Here is a 25,439-nt window from a genome sequence, read left to right on the forward strand (position 1 = left end):
AAAACCATCTAATTCTTTACTGATTGATGGTGGCATTGGTGTATTTTAAACCCAGTTCCATAAGCCCCAGAAATATTGAGCCAGGAACAATAAAATCAAATATTTCAATTTTTGAAATTTTTAATCAAATATTTTGATTAAAATATTTTAAATCCAAATATTTGGTATCAATAATTGATATCAAATATGAAAGACAAGAACTTGTCCTGCCACAGGAAGATGGACCTGAGAGATCACCTCATCTCAACCCCTGCTATGGGCAGGGACACTTCCCACCAGAAAAATCCCTTTTTCCTCTCAAAATCAGCATCTTCGACCAATGATGTGCTTCAGAGGAGTGTTTAGTTTGAAATTATATATAAATAAATAAAATATATAGAAATAGTATTTAAAATATAGATAAACTAATAAAATCATAGATAAATAAATAAGGACCAACACTTCCCTGTGGATCTGACAGCAGCCCTACAATGAGGCCTAAAGGAGCCAGCATCCAAGAAAAACTAAATTAATAATTAAATAAACCCTCCTCCAGCTCCAGACACTTCCAGAATGATCCTTCCCAGTGCCCATAGCCAGCATTTAGAGATTTCCTAGCCAGTAATCCCCCCCAAATTTCTGCCTTCCATGAATTCCCCTTGTCCCCAGGTGACTCCAGCCAGGAGATTTATTTGTGGCCCCCAGCTGCCCAATCTGGGTTTGTTCTGAGCTGGGCACTCCAGCTCCTCCTTGCATTGGGAAGGACAGAAATAACCCTCAGCCATGTCCTGAGCATTGTTTACAGCCTCCCAGACCTCTCCTGCCCTCCCCTTGGCACCTAGGAGCTGCCACCTTTTCCTGGGAACACGCTCCCACCTCCTCATCCCGTGTTTTCCACACTTCTGTGCTGCTGGAGTTGCCATATTTTCTGAGTTGCCTGCCTGGATTTTGATTGGATTGGATTTTGATTGGATGCTCTTAGAGGTTTTTGCAGCCTGAACGACTCCGTGGTTATTTCTTTCCCCTCCAGATTTATCTATCCTGCCTCTGTGCCACCTATGGATTTAATATTAAAAAGGAAAAGAGAAGGGGATTGAAGCTGCAAAGCCCAAATGCCACCCTTGTAGGATGGATCATTCCCTCCTTCCACCACAGCAACAACCCTTTGTTCCCAATAATGGAAAAAATGTTATGGCTTGCTCCCAGTTATGCCAAAAAAAAGAAAAAAAAAAGAAAAAAGAAAAAAAAGGAGAATACTTTTGGGGTTTTGCAGCAGCTTCACCTCTTTCCTTGTGCCATCCTCAAACCCCTCCTGGACTGGCACAGCACCACTTCCTCATGGAAAACCCACATGGGCTCCTTGCCCACTCCACAACATCCATCCATCCCTCCATCCATCCTTCCATCCATCCTTCCATTCATCATCCATCCATCCTTCCATCCATTCATCCATCCATCCATCCATCCATCCATCCATCATCCATCCATCATCCATCCATCCATCATCCATCCATCATCCATCATCCATCCATCCATCCATCCATCATCCATCCATCCATCATCCATCCATCCATCCTTCCATCCATCCTTCCATCCATCCATCCATCCTTCCTTCCATTTACCATCCATCCATCCATCCATCCATCCATCCTTCCATCATCCATCCATCCATCATCCATCCATCCATCCTTCCATCCATTTACCATCCATCCTTCCATCCATCCATCCATCCCTCCATTCATCCCCCATCCTCCCATCCATTTTTCCATCCATCATCCATCCATCCACCCATCCTTCCATCCATCATCCATCCATCCATCCATCCATCCCTCCATCATCCATCCATCCACCCATCCATCCATCCATCCATCCATCCATCCATCATCCATCCATCCATCATCCATCCATCCATGATTCCATTCCTCCATTCCCCCTCAGCCGCTTCCCTTTCCTCACCCTCCACCTGGGATTTTGGGGAAATCCCTCCTGGAGCTCACAGCTCCCTGGCCGCCAAGCCAAGCCTTTCATCAGGCCGTGCCCATTTAAATGCTGATGATCCCAATTCTCCCAAAAATCACCTGCTAATGGGTCCCCTCCCTCCGCCGGGCTGGATTAGGAGCTCTGCCCACAAGTGCCCTCCTAAATATCCCGGTTATCCTCACCCCCTCTTAAGGTGTTAATTAGGGACACAAGTCCGGCACTGAGGGAGGGGAAACAAAGCCGCTTGAGAGAGAGGGGGGAAAAAAGAAGGAAAAAAAAAAAATAAAGGAATAAACATCCCTTTGGATTAGCGGGGATGCGTTTGAAGGAGCGCAGGGCATGGGGATCCCACACCTGGACCACCTGGATGCTCCGCTTCCCCTCCCGAGGGAGATCAAGGTTTGCCCGCAGTTGAAAGGCTCGGGACAAAGAGCAGCTCCAGCAGGTGGGGGAGCTCCCCCCTCCCAAAAAAAAAGGCGGCCCCAAATAAAGGGGAAAACAAACCCCAAAGCCACCCCAAAGCTTTGCGTGTTGCCTTACAGCCACAAAGGTTTCCACCTGCTGCCTGTGTTTCATCTTCCCGAGCCGAGAGGGGCAGGATTCTGCTCTCTGTCAGGAGAGGTGGGGATAAAACAAAAAGGATTTTTCCCTTTTAATGCCTGCGGGGAGATTTAAGGGGTTTTGTAACCCTTTCTTGCTCCGTGTGAGGTTTTGTTCCTCACACGAGTGTTTTTAGGGGCGTTTAGTTTTAAATGCCACAGGAAGATCAGTGGAAGAGAGGAGGGTGTGAGCATCAGCTCTGAACAATTATTAAGAAATAAAAAGGGAGTTTCTGTGCAACAGCTTGGGATGGAAGTGGTTCCTGAAAGAGCTTAGGAAGAAAACGAGAAGAAAATGGGATTTGCTTCCCTGAAATCTCCCCAAATGACAGCAATCATTGTCCCAGCCTCCCTCCTTGGAAGTTTAATTCCTTTGTGCCAGACTGTCCCTGAGTGCAGCAGAGGGGGGACTTCTGATGACCCACAGTGCAGGAAAATCAGTTCAGGAAAACCTTGGAGGGATTCCTGAACCCCTCAGGTTCTGGAAAATCAGTTCAGGAAAACCATGGAAGGATCCAGTTTCCCCTCCAAACCACCCATGTTTATGTAGCCACTGGAATCTTGGGATGCTTTAGGATTTTTAGCTGAGAGGTGCAGAGTCCAGAAAGGGCTGAAAGACCCCAGAGATGATTCCAGCACCTAAACGGGCTCCAGGAAAGCTGGAGAGGGATTTTGGAGTGAGAGCACGAGTGGGAATGGCTTAAAACTGACAGCAGGCAGGGCTGGATGGGATGTTGGGAATTAGGAATTGTTCCCTGCACAGGGTGCCCAGAGCAGCTGTGGCTGCCCCTGCATCCCTGGCAGTGCCCAAGGCTGGGCTGGAGCAGCCTGGGACAGTGGAAGGTGTCCCTGTCCAGCAGAAGCCATTGTAATAGTGCCTTGCCTTGACTGAGGAAAATCATCTTGCCTGAATAAACCTCCTCTAAAAACCCCACAAATGCTCTGGAACAATGCTGGGGCTGAGCAGGAGAACTGAGGGAATGAAAGTGTCGGTCCCACCAAGCCTGGGGACAGAGAGGTTGGGCTCAGCCAGCATCATGAAGCTGCTTTACAGATTTCTATGATTATAAATATTAATACTGAACCTCACAGAGCTTTGTTGAAGCTCTTCCAGCCCTCAAAGCAGGAGCAGGGAGTACACCAGAGGTGCCAAAGCTCTCCATCCACCAAAACCTGCTGCTCTTATTGACTGTCCTCTTGCTTAGGAAAAAAGGGGGGTTTCCCATCTTTTTGGTGGGGAAAAATTCAATTGGACTGGTGGGGAAGTGCATCCTGAGATGCCTTTCCCAGCTGGGGTCACTGCTTTGTGTGTCAGCAGCTGAAGGCTGGGGTTTCTCCCTGCCTTCCCTCTGGATCAGAGCAGGAGACCCAGACAGGACACACCAGCCAGGCCAGACTCAGAGGCTCCACACATTCCATTTTTTCCCAAGTTTTATATTTTCTACTTCCCACAGGCCTTTTTTTTTTTTTTTTTTTTTTTTAATTATTGTTGTTGTTGTTGTTGTTGGGTTGGGTTGGGGCTGGCCAGGAATTCGCTGAGGCGTTTCTGATAAGGAGGATCTGTCACTGTGGGGAAGGATGCAGGGGGGACCCTGGTGATGTCACCTGCCCATTCCCCAGGGAATGCCACTGCCAGCCACCCACCTTTCCCCTGGGCAAGGGGGACACTGCAGCCTTTGCTTCTGCCTCCCTGTGACCACATTTCCAGGGCTCAGGGGCTGTTTATCCCCATTCCTCAGAGTGTTTTGGCTTCCCAGGATGATGCAGACCTTGAGTGGGCTCAGGTTTTGGGGACAGAAGCGTAGTCAGGGCTAAGGGAAGGCTGAAATCCCTCCCTTCAAGAACAGCTTTTGTTTAATCTTAACAGGCACAGGGTCATGTTCTCGTGATTTTTTTCCTAAGGGATGTTACTAAATCCAATTTCTTGGATTTACCTCAAGAAAGTCCAAAAGGGGCAGGAATGGGAAGAGATCCTGACTGCACACATGGTGAAGGGGGAGAGGATGGAATAAAACCCAGCAAAACCATTTTTTTTGTGGAATCTCTCCATGGAATTAATGATTCTGGAGATGTCTGTGGTAGCATCCATCCTGCTGGGCACAGACTACAGGACACAGATGCAACCAGGGCTGACCCGAGCTCCTCTTGCCTCAGAATGGCTGCTAAAAATGCTCCTTTTATCTTCACCACGCTGGGAAAGTGAAGAATGTCAAGGCACAAGAAGCAAGGACAGGTGTGGAGACAAAACCTGAACAAAACAAAAGAGGGTGGAGGACAAAGAGGTACCCAAGAGGACAAGAAATGGTGTTTAATGCCCCACAAGGGCATTTTCCCCTGCCTGCAGAGGTGTCAAAGCTGTGCTGGTCCCTCTCACTCTCTGGAGAAAAAGCCCTGACCCTAATGACAGTGGTTTAATAGGGATAAAAGGTGCCACTGTTCATGGCAGATTTGAACCCATCTGAACAGTTCTTGGTGCTTTTCTTAGCCAAGTCCCAGAGTGACTGACTCTTAGTGGGCACAACATTATTATGATAATAAAATAATCATATTATTATGTATTTTGTGCAATCTTGTTTAAGCGTGATTTTACAAAGTGCTTTAAGCCACTTTTATTTATTTATTTATTTATTTTCTTTTTTATTTTTTAATTTTCACCACCTGGAATGATGATTCAGGCACTAAACTCCAGCCTGTGAGTCAGGAACTCTTTCAGGGGCTGCTCATGCTGTGACTCCATTAAAAGCTGCTCCAAAGGGACTTCAAGGGTGGGTTTGGGTGGTTTAAGGACCATCAGTGTTTTACCCTCCAGTCTGGGGCAGTCTGGGCTGTTCTCAGCCAGTTCCAGAGCTGGGAGGAAGCTGGGAATGATCTTTCCCTGGGGCTCTTCTCCCTCCTTTACATTTCCCGTGCCTCAGCACCACCCAGCACTGCCAGAGCTGCCAGTGGGGCTGGTATTCCACAACCCCACGTTCTCCAGGGAATTTATTGCCCTAAAGAGGCAACACCAACCCCAAAGGCACCAAACACCCACGAGTGGGCAGCATTTGAGGGATGCTCCCATATACCTTACCCTTGGAGCCCCCCAGGGCTGTGCTGGGTTTGGGATTGGGTGCAAAGCGCTTTTGGGGTGCACAGGGAAGGTTTTGCACCCCAAACCCCTTCGCCAGCTTGCAGGGATGCAGCTGCAGCCCCAGGCTCCCCACCTGAAACAAGGGGGCAGCTAAAGAGGTGAAAAACGTGTGCTCGCAGCTTTCCCTCCCTCCAGGCCATCCCAAAAGGCTGGAGAGCCGCAGAAACAACCACAAAATGAAGGGAAAAATAAATCTTTATTGTGCATGGAGCAAGGTCGAGATCGGCAGCACCCGTGCTTGGTCCAGGAGTGATCCCTCGCTCCCTCCTCCCTCCCAAAACCAGGGACAGGGATTCTGCTGCCAGGAGCCCTTCCCAGAGCCCCGACCGCGCTCCCTCTCCTCCAGAGGGCATCAGCGGCGACCAGGGAATTCCCAAAAAGCCCCTGGATGAACGGTGCCAACCCATCCCATTGCCGCGGGATGCTGGGGGATGAACCCCCCCGGCCCATCTCTCCTCCCCGGGCAGGACCTGGAGGCAGCTCAGGGCGAATTTACAGAAAAACCCAGTGTGTACAAAGCCACAGCCGCGGCCGGAGCGCGGAGAGAGAAAACACAAAATAACCACTGGGTCAGAAGCCATCAGAAGCCGGGCAGCCACCAGAAGCCCCGGCGCTATGTACAGCTAAGTGCCAGCTCGAGTATTCACAACACAGTAACGTACTGCAAGGAGTCGCTGAGGAGAAGTTCCCTTGAGAAACAACCTTCGCTCCGGCGGGGCCGGAGCCTGTCGCGTCCGTCTGTCTGTCCGCGTGTCCGTGTGTCGCTCAGGGCCGCCTGAGCGGCACGCGCGCGGGCGGGACGGGGACGCGGCCGTCTGTCCTGTCCTTGTGGTCCGTGTGTCGCTCAGTGCCGCCGGCACCCGTCCGTCTGTCCGTCTGTCCGTGTGGTGTCGCTCAGTGCCGCTGGCACCCGTCCGTCTGTCCGTGTGTCCGTCTGTCCGTGTGGTGTCGCTCAGTGCCGCCGGCACCTGTCCGTCTGTCTGTCCGTGTGTCGGTCAGTGGCGCTGGCAGGTGTGCAGGCGGGGCGGGGACGAGTCCGTCTGTCCTGTCCGCGTGTCCGTGTGTCGCTCAGCGCCGCCGGCACCTGTCCGTCTGTCTGTCCGCGTGTTGTCGCTCAGCGCCGCCGGCGCGTGTCCGTCTGTCTGTCCGCGTGCCGGTCAGTGGCGCCGGCAGGTGTCCGTCTGTCTGTCTGTCTGTCCGTGTGTGGCTCAGCGCCGCCGGCGCGTGTCCGTCTGTCTGTCCGTCCGTGTGTGTTGTCGCTCGGTGCCGCCATCGCCCTGTCCGTCTGTCTGTCCGCGTGTCCGCGTGTCGGTCAGTGGCGCCGGCAGGTGTCCGTCCGTCTGTCCGCGTGTCGGTCAGTGGCGCCGGCAGGTGTCCGTCCGTCTGTCCGCGTGTCGGTCAGTGGCGCCGGCAGGTGTCCGTCTGTCCGTCTGTCTGTCCGCGTGCCGGTCAGTGGCGCCGGCAGGTGTCCGTCTGTCCGTCTGTCTGTCCGCGTGTCGGTCAGTGGCGCCGGCAGGTGTCCGTCTGTCTGTCCGCGTGTCGGTCAGTGGCGCTGGCAGGTGTGCAGGCGGGAGGCGTCGGCGGGCCCGTGCTCCCGCTGCAGGCGGCACGCCAGCCCCTCGGCGCACTGGCAGCGCTGGAAGATCTCGAGGCCGTGCGAGCCTTTCCGCCGGTGCCGGGTGCACACCTGGCCCTCCCGGAGCACCGGCTTGCAGATCTTGGACCAGAAGTGGCGGGCGCAGCACAGCCCGGCCGCGCAGTCCGACGAGCGCAGGCAGAAGTCGCCCTCCTCTCCTGCGGGGGGACACAGAGGGGGCGATCAGCCGGGCCGAGGGGGGACACCGGGGGGGGGGGGGGTGCATCGCTCGTGGGGCAGGGGGGGCATCCCGAGCCCCCCCAAGGGCAGGGTGGGCATCCAGGGTTGGGCTTCTGGAGTTAGTGGGGATGGGGGCATCCCAGAGTGATCCCAAAGGGGGCAGGAGGGAAAGGAGAAATCCTGGAGTGATCCCAAAGGGGACAGTAGAGAAAGGATGGGCATCCGGGTTTGGCTTCTGGAGTTAGTGGGGATGGGGGCATCCCAGAGTGATCCCAAAGGGGGCAGGAGGGAAGGATGGGCATCCCGGGCTTGGCTTCTGGAGTTAGTGGGGATGGGAGCATCCAGGAGTGATCCCAAAGGGGGCAGGAGGGAAGGGAGGCATCCAGGAGTGATCTCAAAGGGAGCAGGAGGGAAGGGAGGCATCCAGGAGTGATCCCAAAGGGAGCAGGAGGGAAGGGAGGCATCCAGGAGTGATCCCAAAGGGGGCAGGAGGGAAGGGAAGGGCATCCCGGGTTTGGCTTCTGGAGTTAGTGGCGCTGGGGGCATCCCGGAGCGATCCCACAGGGGACGGGAGGGAAAGGGAGAAATCCCGGAGCGATCCCACGGGGGATGAAGGTGCAGGATGGGCATCCCGGACAGGTCTTGGGGCAGGGGCCAGTCCGGAGCGGTGCCCAGGGGACAGCAGGGAAGGATGGCAGCCTCAGGAGGGGCGCCAGCAGCGGGGCCGCCTCACCTTTGGCCGTGGGGAGCCAGGCGGGAGCGGGCGTCCGCCGGGGCAGCGCCTCGGTGCCCGTCTCGTCCATCTCGGCCGCTCCGTGCGGCGGCTCCAGGGGCGTGCAGAGCCCTGCGGGGACATGGGGCTGTCAGCCACGGCCGGGACACCCTCCCCAGCCCCAGCGCCTCCCCAGGTGTGCAGAGCCCTCACCGTTGCTGCAGCTCATGCCCGGGCAGCACATGGCATCGCGCAGGCAGCGCTTGCGGCGCCGCCGGCAGCCCAGGCACAGCGGGGCCCCCCCGCCCCGGGCCGCGCTCCCGCAGAACTCCTCGGGGCCGCACTCCTCGTCCTCGGCGCACGGGAAAGGCTGGGGGGACACAGAGAAGGCGGGGGGATCAGCGGGGCCGGTGCTGCCATCGCCGAGCGCGCCCCCTCTCCATCCCCGGGGTGTTCCCGCTCCAATGCCCGGCGCGACCGCTCCATCCATCCCCCGTGTGTCGCTCACCGCCTCCAACCCTGTCGCCGGTGTCCCCTCCATCCCCGAGGTGTCCCCACTCCCTCCGGTGTGTCTGTGTCCCCATCACCCGGTGCGTGCCTCTCCTCCGTCCCCGGTGTCCCCCTCTCCATCCCCGGAGTGTCCCCCCATGCCCTGGGCAGCCCCTCCATCCATCCATCCATCCATCCATCCATCCATCCATCCATCCATCCATCCATCCATGCTGTGTCCCCCCCCCTTTTCTATCCCTTCCACTCCCGGTGTCCCCTCCATTGCTTGTGTCCCCAGCTCCATCTCCTAGTGTGGGTGTCCTCATCCACGACGTCCCACCCTTCATCCCAAATGTGTCCCTCAACTCCATCCCCGACGGGTCCCATCCATCCCGGCTGTGTGTCCCCTTCCATCCCCCGCTGTGTGTCCTCCTCCATCCCCCGGTGCGTGTCCCCATCACCACTCCCGGTGTGTGTGTGTCTCCATCCCCGGTGTGTGTCCCCATCTCCCCTCCCGGTGTGTATCCCCCTCTTCCCGGTGTGTGTCCCCTTCCACTCCTGCTGTCCCGCCGCTCCATCCCGGTGTGTGTTCCCATCCATCCCCTGGTGTGTGTCCCTCTACTCCCGGTGTCTGTCCCCCTCCATCCCCGCTGTGTGTCCCCCTCTATCCCCGCTGTCCCGCCGCTCCATCCCCGCTGTGTGTCCCCCTCCATCCCCCGGTGTCTGTCCCTCTATTCCCGCTGTGCGTCCCCATCTCCATCCCCGGAGTGTGTCCCCCTCTACTCCCGGTGTCTGTCCCCATCCATCCCCGCTGTCCCGCCGCTCCATCCCCGCTGTGTGTCCCCTTCCATCCCCCGGAGTGCGTCCCTCTATTCCCAGTCTGTGTCCCCCTCCATCCCCGCTGTCCCGCCGCTCCATCCATGCTCTCTCCTACCTGTCGGGTGGCGGCCGGCGGGGCCTTATTGCTGCCGTCGAACGGGGGTGCGGGGGCGGCGCTGGTCTCGGCCGCCCCTCCCGGGGGGGGTCCCTTGATGGCGTTGGAGCTCAGGGCACCCCCGGGAGCCGCCGCCCGCCCCGCCGGGGCCGCGCAGCTCAGCGCCGCCAGCAGCGCCACCAGCCCCCGCATCCTGGTGCCCACTGCCGTGCCCTCGGTGCCCGCGCAGTCCCCGAGCAGCAGCAGCGAGCCGCCAGCAGCGGCTCCTGCGCTCCTCCGCCGCCTTTATACCCCCGGGGCTGCCTCCTGCCCGCCCCCTCGGGGCGGGGGGCCCGCCGGCTGCGATTTCAAAGCCTTCCCGGGTGGGGGCTGTGCCCGTGAGCCCCCAAAGCCGCCCCCACCCCGCCCCGAGGGCTCCCACATTGGTCGGGAGGGGGTTTCGCAAGGGCGAGGGCAGACCCCCCCATCCAGCATCCCTCCTCCCCCGGGTCCCGGCCAGATGCTCCGCACTCCCCGACGCCGCCGCTGTCTCCGGCCGGGCGCGCCCGACGGAGGGGACCGGCGAGAGGGACGGACGGGGGGGACACTCCCCCTTGTGCAAGCCCCCATCCGTGGTGGGTGGGAGCCGCTGTGGGTGCGCAGAGCCCCCCGCCCTCCCCCGATGGCAGAGTCGGTCCTTTGGTCTCCTCTAAGTCTCCCCCCCGCAACCCCCCGCCGCCTCCCCCGCGTCCTTCCTGGCGCCAGCGCAGCCTTGCAGGAAAGGAGAGGGGCAGGAAAGGAGAAGGGCTGGAAAGGAGAGGAGAGGGGCTGCTCCGCATCCCCCCGCGCCGGGCGCTGTGCGGGGACACGGAGGTGGCGGGGGGGACGGGGACACACGGCGGGACTCTCGCTGTCCTCCCCCTACTCCCCTGACCCCAGCCGGGGCAGGAGGCAGCGTCGGTGGGGGGGGAGCTCGGGGCCCTTTGATGCGGGGAGATCAAAGGCGTCGCCCCCCCTCTCCTTTCCCAATTTCCCCCCCCTCCATTCCCATTTTTCCCTCCCCATTCCCTCCATTCCCCCCCACCGGGGCAGAGCGGCCGCAGGGCGCCCCCTGGCGGCCCCGCCGCGCCATCGCGCCCCCACTCCCCCCTCCCCGCTCCGCCAATTAACTCTCGTTAATTAACCCCCCTTAATGAACCCGGCTTTTCCCGGCGGCTGGCCCGCGCTCCCGGTTATTTATTTTCTCTGCTTGGTTTAAATAAGAATACGAAGAGCCGGAGCAGCGCCCCCAAAATCCCCGCGGTGGGGTATCCCGGAGGCGGCAATTCCCGCAATGAACGCTCTCTCGGTATCGCTGTCCCGGTATCCATTATCAGCCGTTCCAGCCCCGAATGGCTCAAGCCGGGCTAATAATTGCCTGGGAAGGTTTCGGGAGCACGGCGGGCAGGTGCCGTCAGCAGCGGCTGAGTCACGGCCGGGCGACATCCCCGGCACAGCCCGGCCACCCCTCCTGCCCTCCCTATTTTTAGCCTGGAATAACGAGAGCCGCGCCTCGCCCCGAAATCTCGGTGTTCCCCTGGCGGTTTCAGGTGAGGGCCACGTCACCCTGGGGTATTTATTGCATTATTAACGTGGACCTGCGATTGCTGCATCCAGCAAAACGATTGGTGACGATTGCCAGCTCCTCCTTGGGCTCTTGCCACATTTATTCCCCTCCTGAGAGGATGTTTTATTGCTCCTTTCTCCCAGCTTTTGCTCACCTCTGTGTCATCAGCAAATCATAGAATGATTTTGAGTTGGAAAGGACATCAAAGCCCATCCAGTGCCACCCCTGCCATGGGCAGGGACACCTTCCACTGTCCCAGGCTGCTCCAAGCCCTGTCCAACCTGGCCTTGGGCACTTCCAGGGATCCAGGGGCAGCTTCTCTGTGTGGGAACAGTGGGAACAGAACTTTTGTAACCCCATATTTCACCACCTTCCTGAAGATCTCTCCCAAACTCAGCTCCTGCTTTGGAAGGAACCCACTGACAGTCGTTGAAAAGTAATTATTTTTATTTCAACTCTATAAAGTATACAACAGGCACTCGGCAATTACAGCTGCAGGGGGAGTACAGAGCGAAACAAAAGCCATGGAAGTTTATGGAAAAAAAGAAAAAAATAAACAAACCCAAAAGTTCCTCAGTCAACATCCAAAGAGTGCAAGCGGCCGATGGCCGGGGCGTGACCGACATCGGCCCGACAAACAAAACCTCTGCCATGGAAGGAGAGAAAATCAGAGTATAAAACAAAGGGCTGGGGTAAAACAAGCGTAAATCGGGACTCGGGGGGAGAGGCAACTCCAAATGGGAATTTCCCCTTTTTCTGAGAAAGCCCTAAAAGCGCCCAAGTCTCGGTGTCAGGGCTGGGGAGGCAGGAGGAGTTTCCAGGGCTCATCCAAGCACAGATCCTGTTTGGTTGAGTGGTGCAAAGGAGCCTCGGCTTTGCACTGGAGTTTTAGGTCAGGAAAACGCTGCCAGGGTGGATTTTTCCCAGGTGGGAGATTCCCCAGGGAGGGCTGTGTGGGACAGCACGGATGGGTGGGATCTGCAGAGCTTAGCAAAACAGGAATACCTGTCTACAGACTGCTAGGATGTCAGAGATTAATTTGACCCGCACATCACATTTATACATTTCACAGAAATGACTCTGTATCTCATTAACAGATACACAGCTCTGGTACATTGAACAGAAATCAGAGAACGACGTCATCATTTCTGGAATTCATCGAGATCAGATAATAAAGGCTTAGAAATCGGTAGCAGAAAGAACTGTAAAACGCAGCAAGCTAAGAAAGGACGACAGTTTGAGGTGTGTTTGTCTTTGTCATGCAGCATAACACCAAATTTGTCTCTTTTTTTTTTTTTTCTCAATAAGATGCCATGGATTTAAGGCACTTGCAACAATGCCAGATAGCCAGTGACGTTCTAGAACTATGGGACGGGTGGGTGAACAGGACAGCTGACAGAAAGTTTAATCATACTGACAAATATGACATTAATTCAAGTCTACCTCGACCTAAAAACATTACATTACAAATAAGAAAATGAAGGAATAATGCCATGGAACTGGAAAAGAACAGAAAGTCCTGTGTGACCCACAAAACATCGACACGAAAATACCTATTTACAGAAATATCTGCTCGTGGTCCTGTTGTTGAAGAAGAGTTTGCTGTGGGCAGTGCAGCTCCAGGAGAAGCCACAAAACCACTCAAAGCCCCCTCTGGAAACATGGGAGCCGATTCCCCCTTCCCTAAAAACGCTGTCGTCCCATAGATCAGGAAAGGAGACAAACAAATAAGGACAGGAGGTGGAAACACAGAGGCAATCCCTTGTTGTGGATATATAGAGATATATATAAAGCAACTTAAATATATTATTATAACTGAAGGCTTATCATATACATATGCCAAGTGTTAATGCTCAGGAGAGGCCATGGAAGTCGAGTGAGGTGTTTGATATCAAAATAAACTCAGATTCAGCACAGTGCACACTGCAGGTGTCAATTCCCATGCCTGGCACAAGGAAAAAAAGGGACAGGAAAAAGAAACCCAACTGCTCAGCCCATTTCAGACCCTCCTTCCTGTCACGTTTTCAGGTTGATCCCCAAATCCTTGTGGTGCTTTGTCCTCCTTGCCTGCCAATTTCATCAGGTGTCACCATCCTGGGACAAACTCCTACAGGAAGCTGTCCCCATGGAGTGAAAGTCCAGGGGGATGTGAGGAGGGAAGCATTTGGCTGTTAGGCCTGTTTAAGATGCCTGGTGAATGTTTTAGCCCTCATGCTCAGCCTTGGCTCTCAGTGCTGTCCATCCCTTGGAGAAAGGTGGAAAAGCCAGCAGGTGCTGCCTTTTCCCTGTGATTTTGAAGGCAAACAAAGTTTTAATGGTTAAAGAACGGCAGAAGTGACTGTGCCAGAGGTGTGGCCTCACCCTTTGGGAAACAGAGGGAATTCCAGAGCCACAGACTGGTTTCAAAGGTGTCACACGACCCAGCTCATGCTAAACAGCAGACACGGCCCACGCTGTCAAAATACCATTTTGATTACATCCTTTAATGAAAAACATGCAAAAGAGTTGGGACTCAGCATCAGGGAAGGAATTTTTTACTGCTCAAACAGACCTTTTCCATGTAATATGTGGAAAAAGTCCTTGTCAGCAAGACTTGATCTTTCCACGGCCAGCTCTTGGCAGCTGAGATTGAAAGGAGGCAGCACCTGCCCACCCATGGCAGGGACTGGAAGGAGAGGACCTTTAAGGTCCCTTCCAACCCAAACCATTCCATCATTCCATGATTCTGTGATTTTTTGGGGTCAGGTCTCTCAGAGAGACCAAAAGCTGATGTTTCCTGTTGGATAATGGAATAAACTTTCAGTCCTGTGTGTATGCAACAAATGGGCACCCAGGACAGGATCCCTGTGCTGCATCCTATAAACCAGAGGAGGGAATTCCAGCAAAGGAAAAGCAGTAGAAGTGAGGGAAAAGCATGTCCTGATAATATTGTTTTCCCTAGTTCTTTTTTCCATATGGATTTGGCCCTCCCTGTTAAACACAGTCACGTGGACCTGGCACACTGGAGACCTCACAGGGATCTTCCATTGAATTCCACTGACTTTCCTGTGGAGCTCCTTAGCCTGGAGGGGCATCAGGATTACTGGCAGTGTTCCATCAGAGCCAGGATTTCTATTTGAATGAGATTCTTTAAACATGGAAGAGATGCAGACATGGAGACATGGAATCACCAAAAGGGAGAACAGAGCCTCTGCTACATATTCCTGACAGGATGGGTCAGGGACAGGTTTCTTCCCAGGTGAGGGATGGATGTAGCACCTCAAGAGGATATCACAGGTCTCATGTTTTTCCCTTTGAGCCCAAAAAGATCCAAGTTATCCTTAATTTTATACCTAATCAGACTGGTGGGCTGCTGTTGCTTTGTTCAGGACCGTGATTGGAGCACTGTGAAATGGATCAACGGATGTGAAATGGATCAGTGGATGTACAGTGGATCAATGGATGTAGAACAGATCAGTGGATGTACAGTGGATTCATTCCACGATTTTCTCTTTCCATGCATGTGTTGGTACCAAGGGAAAGGAGAACTGAAGCCCAAAGGTGGTGCTGCCACGTGAGGGAAGCGACCCAACCTCTGCCTCGACAGCATCTGCAGCAGTTGTGCTTTTGTTTGACCAGGCTGAGCTAAAATGTTTCCAAAACAAAGAGGGAAGGGAACATTCAGTCTCGTCAGGAATACTGCTAGGGAAGGAAAAGGACACATTCCCCACTGCTTTGACGGGAGCGCTTTGCCCGTGCTCCTCCTGGGCTCCAGCGCTGCCCTGTGGAGCTCAGAGGGTGGGAATAGCCCAAATCCTGCACTGGAGTAGCTGCAGCACTTCATAAGTTACTACTGATCCTAGGGAAAAAGCAGCTGGAATTTAAGTGCCTCTTACTCTACGGATCTGTCACTCTGCTAATCAAGAGCGGGCCAGGATCTCTGTGGCCACAGAAGAGGAGTTCTGTGCCAGAGCAGGGCTCTGTGCCAGGACCACCGTGCCCAAGCCAGGTCACGTTCCAACAGAAAACATGGAGAGCACTATTGTCACTAAGCAAGAAGTCCTAATGCCACTGGAGTTACTGGAGCAGCATCAATCAAGGCATCGTGGTGACCCCGAGCACGAATCCTCCCCGATTCCGGTCTTCCCGTTCCGCTGGCAGCCACGTCCCAGGAAAAGCTGTCCTCAGCAAGGCAGAAGCAGGTAAGAGAAAGAACATTAAAAATCTATGTCCCATCCTGAGTTGTCGTCAGGGGGTGGCTCGTCACTGTCCTCTGGGAAGCTGTCAAAGTTGCTTGTGTCCGTGGGAGACGCGACCTGCGGGGGGAAGAGCAGGGAGAAGGGGATGTTCATCCCAGGGCTGGCATTCCCTCTCCATCCCACAGAATCCCCAGCAAGGCAGGGAAGTGCTGCATGCACAGCTTTTTGCTGAGGGCTTTCCCCCAGCTCTCCTGAGTTTTCCTACCCGTTGCCACAAGGTTATCACAACAGGCTTGGGGAAAGAGCCCAGGATTTCCCATCCATGGATCCAGGATGCTGAGCCCTGCTGCCTTGAAGCTTCCTGACATTGCTCAGCCTCAGGATCCTTCCAGAGAAACCCATCTTCCCAGGATGAAGGCGCAGCCCATTTCTTTTTTTTGGAAATAATGACATTTGAGATCTATCCTGGCTACAGAATTTATGGTTTTCCTGCTTTGTGACAGCGAGGGAAACTTTCTTACAGTGAGGACTTGATAAAGTCAAGACAATAAAAAAAATTAAACAATTTAAGAGGAAACCAGCAACTCTCCAGCCCAAAACAATGAGAGTCTTACTTGAAATTTAATACTTTAAGCTTTAGCCAGAGCAGGAAAACACTTGCTGCTGTTTTCAGTCATTTCATTTGGGAAGAGCCTGAGCCAGGGGACAACTGACAAGCATTAAATCCCAGAATTCTGGAATGGTTTGGGTAGGAAGGGACCTTAAAGTCCCATCCAGTCCCACCCTCCCACACCTTCCACTGTCCCAGGTTTCTCCAAGCCCCAAAGTCCAACCTTGGGCACTGCCAGGGATCCAGGGGCAGCCCCAGCTGCTCTGGGCACCCTGTGCCAGGGCCTGCCCACCCTCACAGGAATATTTTCGCCCACAGGAGTATTTTTTTCCCAGTATCCAACCTGGATTGATCTCAGGGGTTGCCCCAACCCACTGGGCCTTGTTAACCCTCCTGAGATTCCCATTTGATGTTGGATGCTGCTGCAAGCCTTGGGAAAAGACAGGAGTTCCAACTCCAGCTCCACATTCAATGTGCTGCCCAACTGCATCAGCATTTTCCTGCTGCTGAACACTTTTTGGGGCAAATCAGGATTGTGGAATACCTGACTCATTTTGGAACAAAACCCCCACCCTACAAAATCTTAATTTCTTTCAGGCTATCTGGATCTGTTGACTCTGTTGGGGCTCCTTCACCCTTTGCTTGCTCAGCTCATCTTTGGCAGAGTCCTGAGCTTTTAAGGAGAGGTAAAATCACAGATTCCAGCTGTGGTATCAAGGCTCAGCAGTGTCCTAGCAGCAGGTTGTAAATTGGGATCTTTCCAAAAATCCCATGGAACAAGAGCTTTGATTGCCTCACTGGCAGAGCCACGTAAGAAATGAGAGTTAAAGAGCTGGAAAAAGCCTTTTATTTTTCAAAGAAAAAGGAACTGATCTGTATGTTTGGTCCTGCTGGCTCTTTCCCAGCTAACAAGGAGAGGTGGATTGAAGGGAAAGTGGATGTCTGCCACCAGAGCTGTATTTTGGGTCCCTTTTCAGAGTGGCAGCTGAGACTTTGCCAAAAAAACTTGTGGAAAATGAGCTGGAGTAGGATTGACAGCTCTGGGGTTGACAAAACTCACAGTTCATGGCTTTGGAGAGGATCTCAGGAGTAGGTCTGGAGGAGCTGCTACTCCCAAGAGCTCAGGGAAAGGATGAGCTGGGTTGAACCAGGATTAGGGCCAGCCTGGAGCTGTCCTGGAAGAGGGAAGGATGCTCCCCCTATTCAGCCTTGTCAGCCTTGCTATGTGGGGTAAGAGCAGGATTGGAAATGCTCCTACTAAAGTAAAAACCCACCAAAACCAGTTAGGAAGACATCCTGGGTTTTTTTCAGGCTACATGGACATCCTGCTTCCCTAAAGCAGGAATTGCAGCTGGATGTGAAGGAGCAAACGTGACTTTATTGCCTGACATGAAATGTGATCCTTCTGATGAATGAACAGGCATTAAAAATAGGCCAAGGCCAGGCTGGACAGGGCTTGGAGCAGCCTGGGGTAGTGGAAGACAGTGGAAGATGCCATGGAAGGTGATGGAACTGGATGATCACAAAGGTCCCTCCCAGGATCACAGCTTGAGCTTGAGAGAAAAAAAAAAAACCCCAACCAAACCCAGCTTTGATCTCTAAAACATTTCTGAGTTGTTATTGGAGAGATTTGCCAAGTCCTGCTTTCCCCACTGACTCCAGCAGCTCCTGCATCCCACAGGGCAAAAAAGGGGGGATGGGAAACCCTCCTGCTCTTTCCCTAAGCAAACCAAGAAGGGGAAGGGAAAAGATTAGGGAAACTTGACTTTATTGCCTGACTTGAAATGTGATCTTGCTGATGAATGAATAGGCATTAAAAATGGGCCAAGGCCAGGCTGGACAGGGCTTGGAGCAACCTGGGCTAGTGGAAGTGGAAGATGCCATGGAAGGTGATGGAACTGGATGATCTCAAAGGCCCCTTCCAACCCAAACCAGGCTCATAGCTTGAGCTTAAAAGAAAAAAACCCCAACCAAACCCAGCTTTGATCTCTAAAACATTTCTGAGTTGTTATTGGAGGGATTTGCCAAGTCCTGCTTTCCCCATTGACTCCAGCAGCTCCTGCATCCACAGGACAAAAAGGGGGGATGGGAAACCCTCCTGCTCTTTCCCTAAGCAAACTTTGGGATGGCAGACTCAGCCCCTGAGCTGGGCCTGCCCCTGCTGCAGGAGCTGCAGGATGGAGCAATGGGGTGCAATTAAACCCCCATTAATGGCATTCTCCCGGTGATCCCGAGGGATTAAGCTGGAACAAGGAGGGGAGGCTGCAGGACAGAAGGGGCTGAGGTAATTTCTGTCAGCTAATCCTGTTTGGTTTCCCTTTGCAGCGGGGCTTTGAGGGCAGGGAGCTCACAAAGACATCAAAGGAAGGGCTTTGCTGCAAAGGAAAACGAGCGGAGCTGTCCCTCCGCGCCCGCTCCCGGTTAAACATCAACAGCTTTTCATGTAGGACATGGATGCAGGGCACAGAGGGGCACAAAAGACAGCACAGAAGGGAAGGGTAATGTGAAAGAAAAGGAAGATGGCATCCAAATCCCACTTGCCTTTGCAAAGGAAATGAGAATAAAGGAGAAAGGGAGAGGACGCAGCTAAAAGAAGGGGTGGAAGGGGCAGCTCTCCATGGGAAGGGGAAAAGGAGATGCAGAAACAAGTGGAGTAGGTGAGAGAGGGGAAAATGTGCTGGAGAGGGTGATCCTGCCTCAATCCCCTGCTGCAAAGGGGATTTCTCCATGGCTGTGCCCTCCTCACACTGCCTTCCCAGGGAAGAGCCTGCCTGGAGAGCAAGCTTAGCTGGGAATGTGCCTAAAGTTATTTTCCAAGCATCTCCAGAAGAAATAAAGCACAATTTTCCCACTTAACCCAGTGTACCACTGCCCAAAGCTCACAGCATCACAGGAATTGCCCATGGAGGAGAAAACAACGGTAGGAAAACTTACACTTGGGATTATGGGAGGTGTCAGTGTCCCTTTCCGTAACCCTTCCCAGTTAAAGCCTTCAAACCATCTGAAGGGAGGGAAGAATCCAACAGTTAGACAGGTGTAGCACAAAAAGAACAGAAAATTGCTTCAACAACAGGTTTCATGCCCCACAGACTTTGCCTTCAAATCCCTTTGCAATTTTTCCTGTCATCTTTTTTGGGGACCAAGAAGGAAGAGTGTGCAGCGACCCCGTGGTGACACCACCCAAGTGGAAATTGCCAACGCTCAGATGGGAACCATTCCTTGCTGCAGGTGTCCTGGAAGCTGCTCCTTCCCTTCCAGAGGGTGGATCCATCCCACAGGAGACCTTTTTTCCCTGTGGAATTGGGTTAACTCCCAACTTCATGCTCAAGGATGCCCCACTCATGGTTTTCCTCAGGTTTGCTCAAGGTGGGTGGATGAACCCTGAGCCTTCCCACAAAAATATCCATCCAATCCATTCCTGCTGCTCTGGGGATGGGAGAAGAGATGATCCAGCACAGATGGATGAGAGAAATTCTTCCTGGAATGGTTCTCTCACCTGTTCTTATCCCAAAAAACTCCTAAGACTTCATGTAACCCCTACCACAGGACCAAAAGGGAAGATGAATTTACATGATGGAGAGGAAATGGCTTTTAGGGGAAAATTGAGGTGTTTGAAATGCCTCTTTCTGGAGTTGGCTGCTGGAGAAGACACTTACTTGTGCTTTTGGATATCTTTCACTCCATTTTTCAAGTTCCCTAATCTTTCTGATGGATTGTCCCTGTAAAAGGAAGAACAAATCCTTAATCCCTCTGCCCAGCTCATTTCTTTGCAAACAACGTCAAGGCTTTTTATTTTATTCTTACATCCACTTACCTGCATAGTTTTTTAATTAAGTTAGCAGCATTTTTGGCAATCTTCTTTGGAAATTCAATCATGTCTATTCCCCTTAATATGATGTTATAGGTCTTCATGGGGTCTGGGCCTGAGAAAGGGGGACTTCAGAGGGCACAGGGAACAAAAAAAAAAAAGATTAAAAACTTGTCTTTCATAAAAATTTGCCTTTAAAACAGCATTGAAGTCTAATAAAATAAACCCAGATGAAAAAAGGTAGATGTCAGCCAGGAATGCTTTGCTTCCCACGATCCTAACCATTTCTCAAGGAGCTCTGGAATTCAGGCAAGCACCAAAAAGAAGTTTTCCATGCTAAACCTCTTCTTCCCATGGCAGCTGCATCCCAGCAGCCCGAAGCAGGAGGCTCTGAGCAGCATTCCCTGGCTTATCTTTGTGTGATTCCTGATTCCAGTGGGGGTTAATTGGCTTTCCATGGATGGGGGGCTGTGTGTGAAGGATGGGCAGGTGGAGGGGATGGATCTCCTAGGGGTGAGGTGAGGGAGCTCCAGGAAGCCAAGAGCAGCAGTGATATCCCAAATTAAATATGGGAAGGGATGGATGGTGCCCAATCTGCCTGCTCCTTTCCAGCAGTGAGGAATCTCCCCAGCTCAGTGCAAACCCTTCCCCTTTTCCCACCATTTCCTGACCCTTCAGGGCCAAACCTTCCCCTTTTCCTATCATTTTCAGACCATTCGAGGCCAAACCCTTCTTCTTTTCCCACCATTTCCAGACCATTCGGGACCAAACTCATCCTCTTTTCCCATAATTTCCAAACCCTTCAGGGCCAAATCCTTCCCCTTTTCTCACAATTTCCAGACCCTTCAGGATCAAACCTCCAGAGCTGAGTGCAAACCCTTCCCCTTTTCCCACCATTTCCAGACCCTTCAAGGCCAAACCCTTCCCCTTTTTCCCATCATTCAGAGCCAAACCCTTCCTCTTTTCCCACCATTTCCAGACCATTCAGGACCAAACCCTTCCTCTTTTCCCATCATTTCCAAACTCTTCAGGGCCAAATCCTTCCCCTTTTCCCACCATTTCCAGACCCTTCAGGATCAAACCTCCAGAGCTGAGTGCAAACTCTTCCCCTTTTCCCATCATTCAGGGCCAAATCCTTCTCCTTTCCCCACCATTTCCAGACCCTTCAGGGCCAAACCCTTCCCCTTTTCCCATCATTCCGGGCCAAACCCTTCCCCTTTTCCCACCATTTCCAGACCATTCAGAGCCAAACCCTTCCTCTTTTCCCATCATGTCCAGCCCACTTAGAGCCAAAAAAAGACGATTTGAGTGCAAAAGCCACCGTGGAGTTCCCTGGCCCAGCCCTGCCCCTGCCCTGGCCTCATCAGGGTGAGAAGAGCAGAAATCTTGGGATGAATTTCAATGCCCATACCTGCCAGTCAGGAGCTCATACATCAGGATTCCCAGGGACCAGTAGTCTGCTGAAATGTCATGACCTTTGTTCAGGATGATCTCGGGGGCTACGTACTCCGGGGTGCCACAAAAAGTCCATGTTTTCTTTCCAAATCCTATTTTCTTTGCAAAGCCAAAATCGACCTGGGGGAAGGGGCAGGAGAGAGTCAGGGCAGGGCATCAGAGGGAATGTCAGCCCTGGGCTCTTCTCCTCTTGAAGTGAAGCAAGGCAGAAAGGAGGATTCCTCATGGGAATTTTCTCCCAATTAAAGCACCAAGGGTCGTTCCAGGACCAGGGAACCACAGTGACCTTTTTGCTGATTTATCCTTGGGAAAATTCCCATGAGGGAAGCAAACACCAGCACCAAGGGTTTCTTGGGGGTTGGGATTGATGTCACTCACAGGGCAGATTGATTTATTTTGCTTTTTTTTCTTTTAAATTTAAATTAACATGGGCAAGGAATGGTTTTAAGCTGTGAGAGGGCAGGGCTGGATGGGATATTGGGAATGAGGAATTGTTCCCTGGCAGGGTGGGCAGGCCCTGGCACAGGGTGCCCAGAGCAGCTGGGGCTGCCCCTGGATCCCTGGCAGTGCCCAAGGCCAGGCTGGAGCAGCCTGGGACAGTGGAAGGTGTCCCTGCCCATGGTAGGGGTGGAATTTTGGAGCTTTAAAGTCCGTTCCAACCTAAACCATCTTGGGATTCTGGGATTTTAGGAGAAGATGGAAAGAAAAATAATGGAGTAAAAGTGAAGTCTACAAGACACACTGTAGGCTGAATTTTGAAGGATGAATCCTTCAGAATTAATTCCAAGTGGGCAGCAGGGTGGAAACTGTCCATGACATGACCTTTTTTTTCTTTTTTTTTTTGAAATGAGATGGGTTTTAAGGTCCCTTCCCACCCAAACCATTCCAGGATCCTGTGATTTAGGCACCTCCTGCCCAGTTTGGTTTCCTCTCCCAACATCAGGAGTGAAGCAGCACAAGTGTCCTCCCTGTTTGGCTGTTGGGATGTGCTGGGCTCACCAGCCCCCCTGTGGCCCTAGAGCAGTGTCGAGCATGGAAAATCAGATTATGCTGGGAAGTGGAGTCCTCTGGGGCTGGTCAGGAACCCACAGGGTCACAGGGCTCTGGGGCACTCAGGGACACACCTGAGGAGCTGGGGGCTGCTCAGGGACCAGCACAGACCCATCCCAGATGCTCCTGGGGTGGGAGAAGGACAGTCCTGCACCTCATCCTCCTCTACCTCAGAGGAGCCCCAGGCTCAGGGAAATGCCCCAGAGGGTAAATTCCAGTGTCATTCAGGAGGTGACATGTGGAGGCTGCCACCAGGCTGTGATGATGGCCTGAGCTACTTCCCCAAAGAGCCCCAGACCAAGACACAGAGCCCTTGGCCCCTCATGAGCCCCTGGGGCCATCAGCCCCTCCTGGACCAGCTCCTTTTAGGGCTCCTGTCCTTCACTGGTGGCTTCCAAGGGCCCACATCCTGCAGCACCTCCCACCAAGGGAACTATTCCATCTCTCCTGCCCCTCTCCATGCCCTCACCAGGCCATTTGGGGTACCCCTAAAAAGCAGGGTGCCTTTCCTGAGTTCTGGGGTTGTTTTTTGCCCAGGACAGCCAGGTGGCTTTCTCCTGATGCTTTCTCTGCATTGCAGGAGCATGGACCTGAATTCCAAGCCAGAACCACAGAATTCAGAGAATTCACAGAACCACTGGGTTGGAAGAGACCTCCAAGATCATTGAGTCCATCCCAGCCCCAACCCCTCAGCTAAACCCTGGCACCCAGTGCCACATCCAGGCTGGTTTTAAACACATCCAGGGATGGTGACTCCACCACCTCCCTGGGCAGAACATTCCAGAACTTTATCACCCTTTCTGTAAAAAACTTTGTCCTGATATCCAACCTATATTTCCCTTGGGCCAGCATGAGGCTGTGACCTCACAGTCAGCATTTCTCAGCTCAGCCATGCCCTGAGCCCTGCTGGAAGTCAGGAAAACATCCCAGTGGTGATGACACCACCTTGCCCTGATCTCCTCTCAGCATCCCCTGATGGACCCTGTGGGAGGACTTTGCTCCTCACCCTTTCTGGTCAAAGCTGGGGGGATTTTTTTAGGCACTCACCAGCTTGGCATAACCTCGGTGATCCAGGATGAGGTTCTCTGGCTTGAGGTCCCTATAAATGATCCCTTTGGAATGCAAGTAGGCAAAGGCTTCCACCACGCACGCCGTGTAGAACCTGGTGGTGGAATCCTCGAATGAACCCCTGTGGGAAGGAGAAAGGGAGGGAAAAGGGGATAAAGGCATTAGATGAATCCTTGGGAAGTGGTTTCCTTCCCCATGGAATTCATTCTGCTGTTAAAACTTTGATTTCTGCAGTAAAATCACTTTCTAACACTGGGAAAGTTCCTGGTGCTAAACTCACTTTTATATCTCTATATATAAAATATATCTCACTTTTATATCTCTCTCTCTATATATATATATATATTCACTTTTATATCTCTCTCTATAAAATATATCTCATTTTTATCTCTCTCTCTATATATATATATTCAATTTTATATCTCTGTATTTCTATAATCTAGTTAAATTTCCATTTTTCAAGAAGCCTCTTTGCTATCTCTTTATATAAAATATATCTCTATATATATATATCTCTATATATAAAATCTCTCTATATAAAATATATCTCGCTTTTATATCTCTCTATATATATTCACTTTATATCCCTATATATAAAATATTTCTCACTTTTATATCTCTCTCTATATATATATTCAATTTTATATATCTATATTTCTATAATCTAGTTAAATCTCCATTTTTGAAGAAGCCTCTTTGCCTCCAATATCTGAAGCTATTTTAAGGTTTTATTCTATAATTTAGAAATAAAACTTTAAAATCCTTGTACTGTAAGCAAAAAGATATTTTTTTCTAATTACAACTTTGGGGTTTGAGTGCTAAAACTCCTTTGAGGAGTGCAGATAAGTTCTGTATTAATGTTCCTAACTGAGACAAAAGGCAGAAAATTCAAGGCTGTGGGGATTTGAAGAGTTAATGCAAATCCCAAACTGCACCTTTGGATCCTTGTTTCTGAAGTTTTCCAAAGAAAACCTCATCCCCCTGCCTGTTGGGGGCTGGCTGAGACCAGAGGGTGTCTAAGCTAGATGGCAGCAGAACCTCAGTTTAAATCCCAGAGAATTAAAGATGGAATTATCAGGCTCTGACAAAAAAAAATCAGGAAAAATCCCACCCAGCACCTTCTAACTTTGCTCCAGTTCCCCTTTCAGTGAGAAAAATGCTGTTGGCAAAAGGAAGAACTAGAGGAAAAATAGTTCTGGGGAATTAAAAGACAATTTAGTCTTCCTGACCAGTCTTTCCAAATTTAATGGAATTCTGTTCCAGAGATGAGGCTATTCCAGAATTACAATTCCCTGCTTTTTTTCCTGCTCTGTGGGCACATCCCACATGTCCCCAGGAGCCCCAAACACTCCAAGGTGACCCCTTGCAAGGCAGGCACTGTGGGGTTTTGGACATGCATGCTTTCCTAACTCATTTTTTTTTCCATGTCACTGCTGCATCCTGATAGACCAGTGCTCCTGGCAGAGTGTGGATTCTGATTCCCACTTGAATCAGCAGCCCTGGTGTAATATGGGATTTCTGGGCCAGCAGACCCTGCACAGCTCTCAATTTCCCCCTGCTCATTGCTCTCAGTCCTGGCTGGGCCATAAATCCCAGGAAATATTTATGGATATTATTTAGCAGTGTCCGTGTGGCAGAGCTGAGAGTTGAGATTCAGACTCACAGAGGGAGGGCTGCAAACACAGGGGTGGGAAAATGTGATTTAAAAATGAGATGGGAAATTGTGATTTAAAAACTGTGACATCAAAAGGACCTGGAGCTGCTGGGGTGAATCCAGGGGAGGTCATGGAGCTGCTCCAGGGCTGGAGCCAGGCTGGGAGAGCTGAGGGTGCTCACCTGGAGAGGAGAAGGCTCTAGAGAGTGCTCAGAGCCCCTGCCAGGGCCTGAAGGGGCTCCAGGAGAGCTGGAGAGGGACTGGGGACAAGGGATGGAGGGACAGGACACAGGGAATGGCTTCAAAATGACAGAGGGCAGGGCTGGATGGGATCTTGGGAATTGGGAATTGTTCCCTGGCAGGATGGGGAGGGGTTGGAATGGAATTCCCAG

General features: G+C 52.3%; 2 protein-coding genes across 4 annotated transcripts in view; both read right to left on the minus strand.

Annotated features, from left to right (window-relative positions):
- Nucleotides 1-7,108: 7,108 nt before the first annotated feature.
- Nucleotides 7,109-9,834, minus strand: DKK1 (dickkopf Wnt signaling pathway inhibitor 1). Its single transcript, XM_054637753.2, has 4 exons — nucleotides 9,640-9,834; nucleotides 8,430-8,586; nucleotides 8,238-8,348; nucleotides 7,109-7,482 (listed from the first exon to the last, which is right to left on the minus strand). The coding sequence occupies exons 1-4, from the start codon at nucleotides 9,829-9,831 to the stop codon at nucleotides 7,232-7,234; spliced, it is 711 nt and encodes a 236-aa protein (XP_054493728.1). The 5' UTR covers nucleotides 9,832-9,834; the 3' UTR covers nucleotides 7,109-7,231.
- Nucleotides 9,835-11,653: 1,819 nt separating this feature from the next.
- The window catches only part of PRKG1 (protein kinase cGMP-dependent 1), a 384,521-nt gene continuing 370,735 nt past the window's right edge, over nucleotides 11,654-25,439 (minus strand). For all 3 annotated transcript variants that reach the window (XM_054637121.2, XM_077183425.1, XM_054637120.2), the window contains exons 13-18: nucleotides 23,373-23,514; nucleotides 21,232-21,395; nucleotides 19,827-19,949; nucleotides 19,669-19,731; nucleotides 18,947-19,013; nucleotides 11,654-15,519 (exon numbers count right to left, since the gene is read on the minus strand). In XM_054637121.2, coding sequence (XP_054493096.1) covers nucleotides 15,421-15,519; nucleotides 18,947-19,013; nucleotides 19,669-19,731; nucleotides 19,827-19,949; nucleotides 21,232-21,395; nucleotides 23,373-23,514 — 658 coding nt within the window. In that variant the 3' untranslated portion in view covers nucleotides 11,654-15,420. The remainder of the gene's footprint in view (nucleotides 15,520-18,946; nucleotides 19,014-19,668; nucleotides 19,732-19,826; nucleotides 19,950-21,231; nucleotides 21,396-23,372; nucleotides 23,515-25,439) is intronic.

The sequence above is a fragment of the Agelaius phoeniceus genome, chromosome 9 (genome assembly GCF_051311805.1).
Source record: "Agelaius phoeniceus isolate bAgePho1 chromosome 9, bAgePho1.hap1, whole genome shotgun sequence".
Lineage (NCBI taxonomy): Eukaryota > Metazoa > Chordata > Aves > Passeriformes > Icteridae > Agelaius > Agelaius phoeniceus.

Bases quoted from the DNA above. Each gene is read 5' to 3' on its own strand.
- DKK1 (XM_054637753.2), bottom strand. From the start codon at position 9,831: ATGCGGGGGCTGGTGGCGCTGCTGGCGGCGCTGAGCTGCGCGGCCCCG. The intron at 8,587-9,639 runs GTAGGAGAGAGC...GTGTCCCCCCAG, and splicing joins CGCCGGCCGCCACCCGACAG to CCTTTCCCGTGCGCCGAGGA. The intron at 7,483-8,237 runs GTGAGGCGGCCC...GTCCCCCCGCAG, and splicing joins CTGGCTCCCCACGGCCAAAG to GAGAGGAGGGCGACTTCTGC.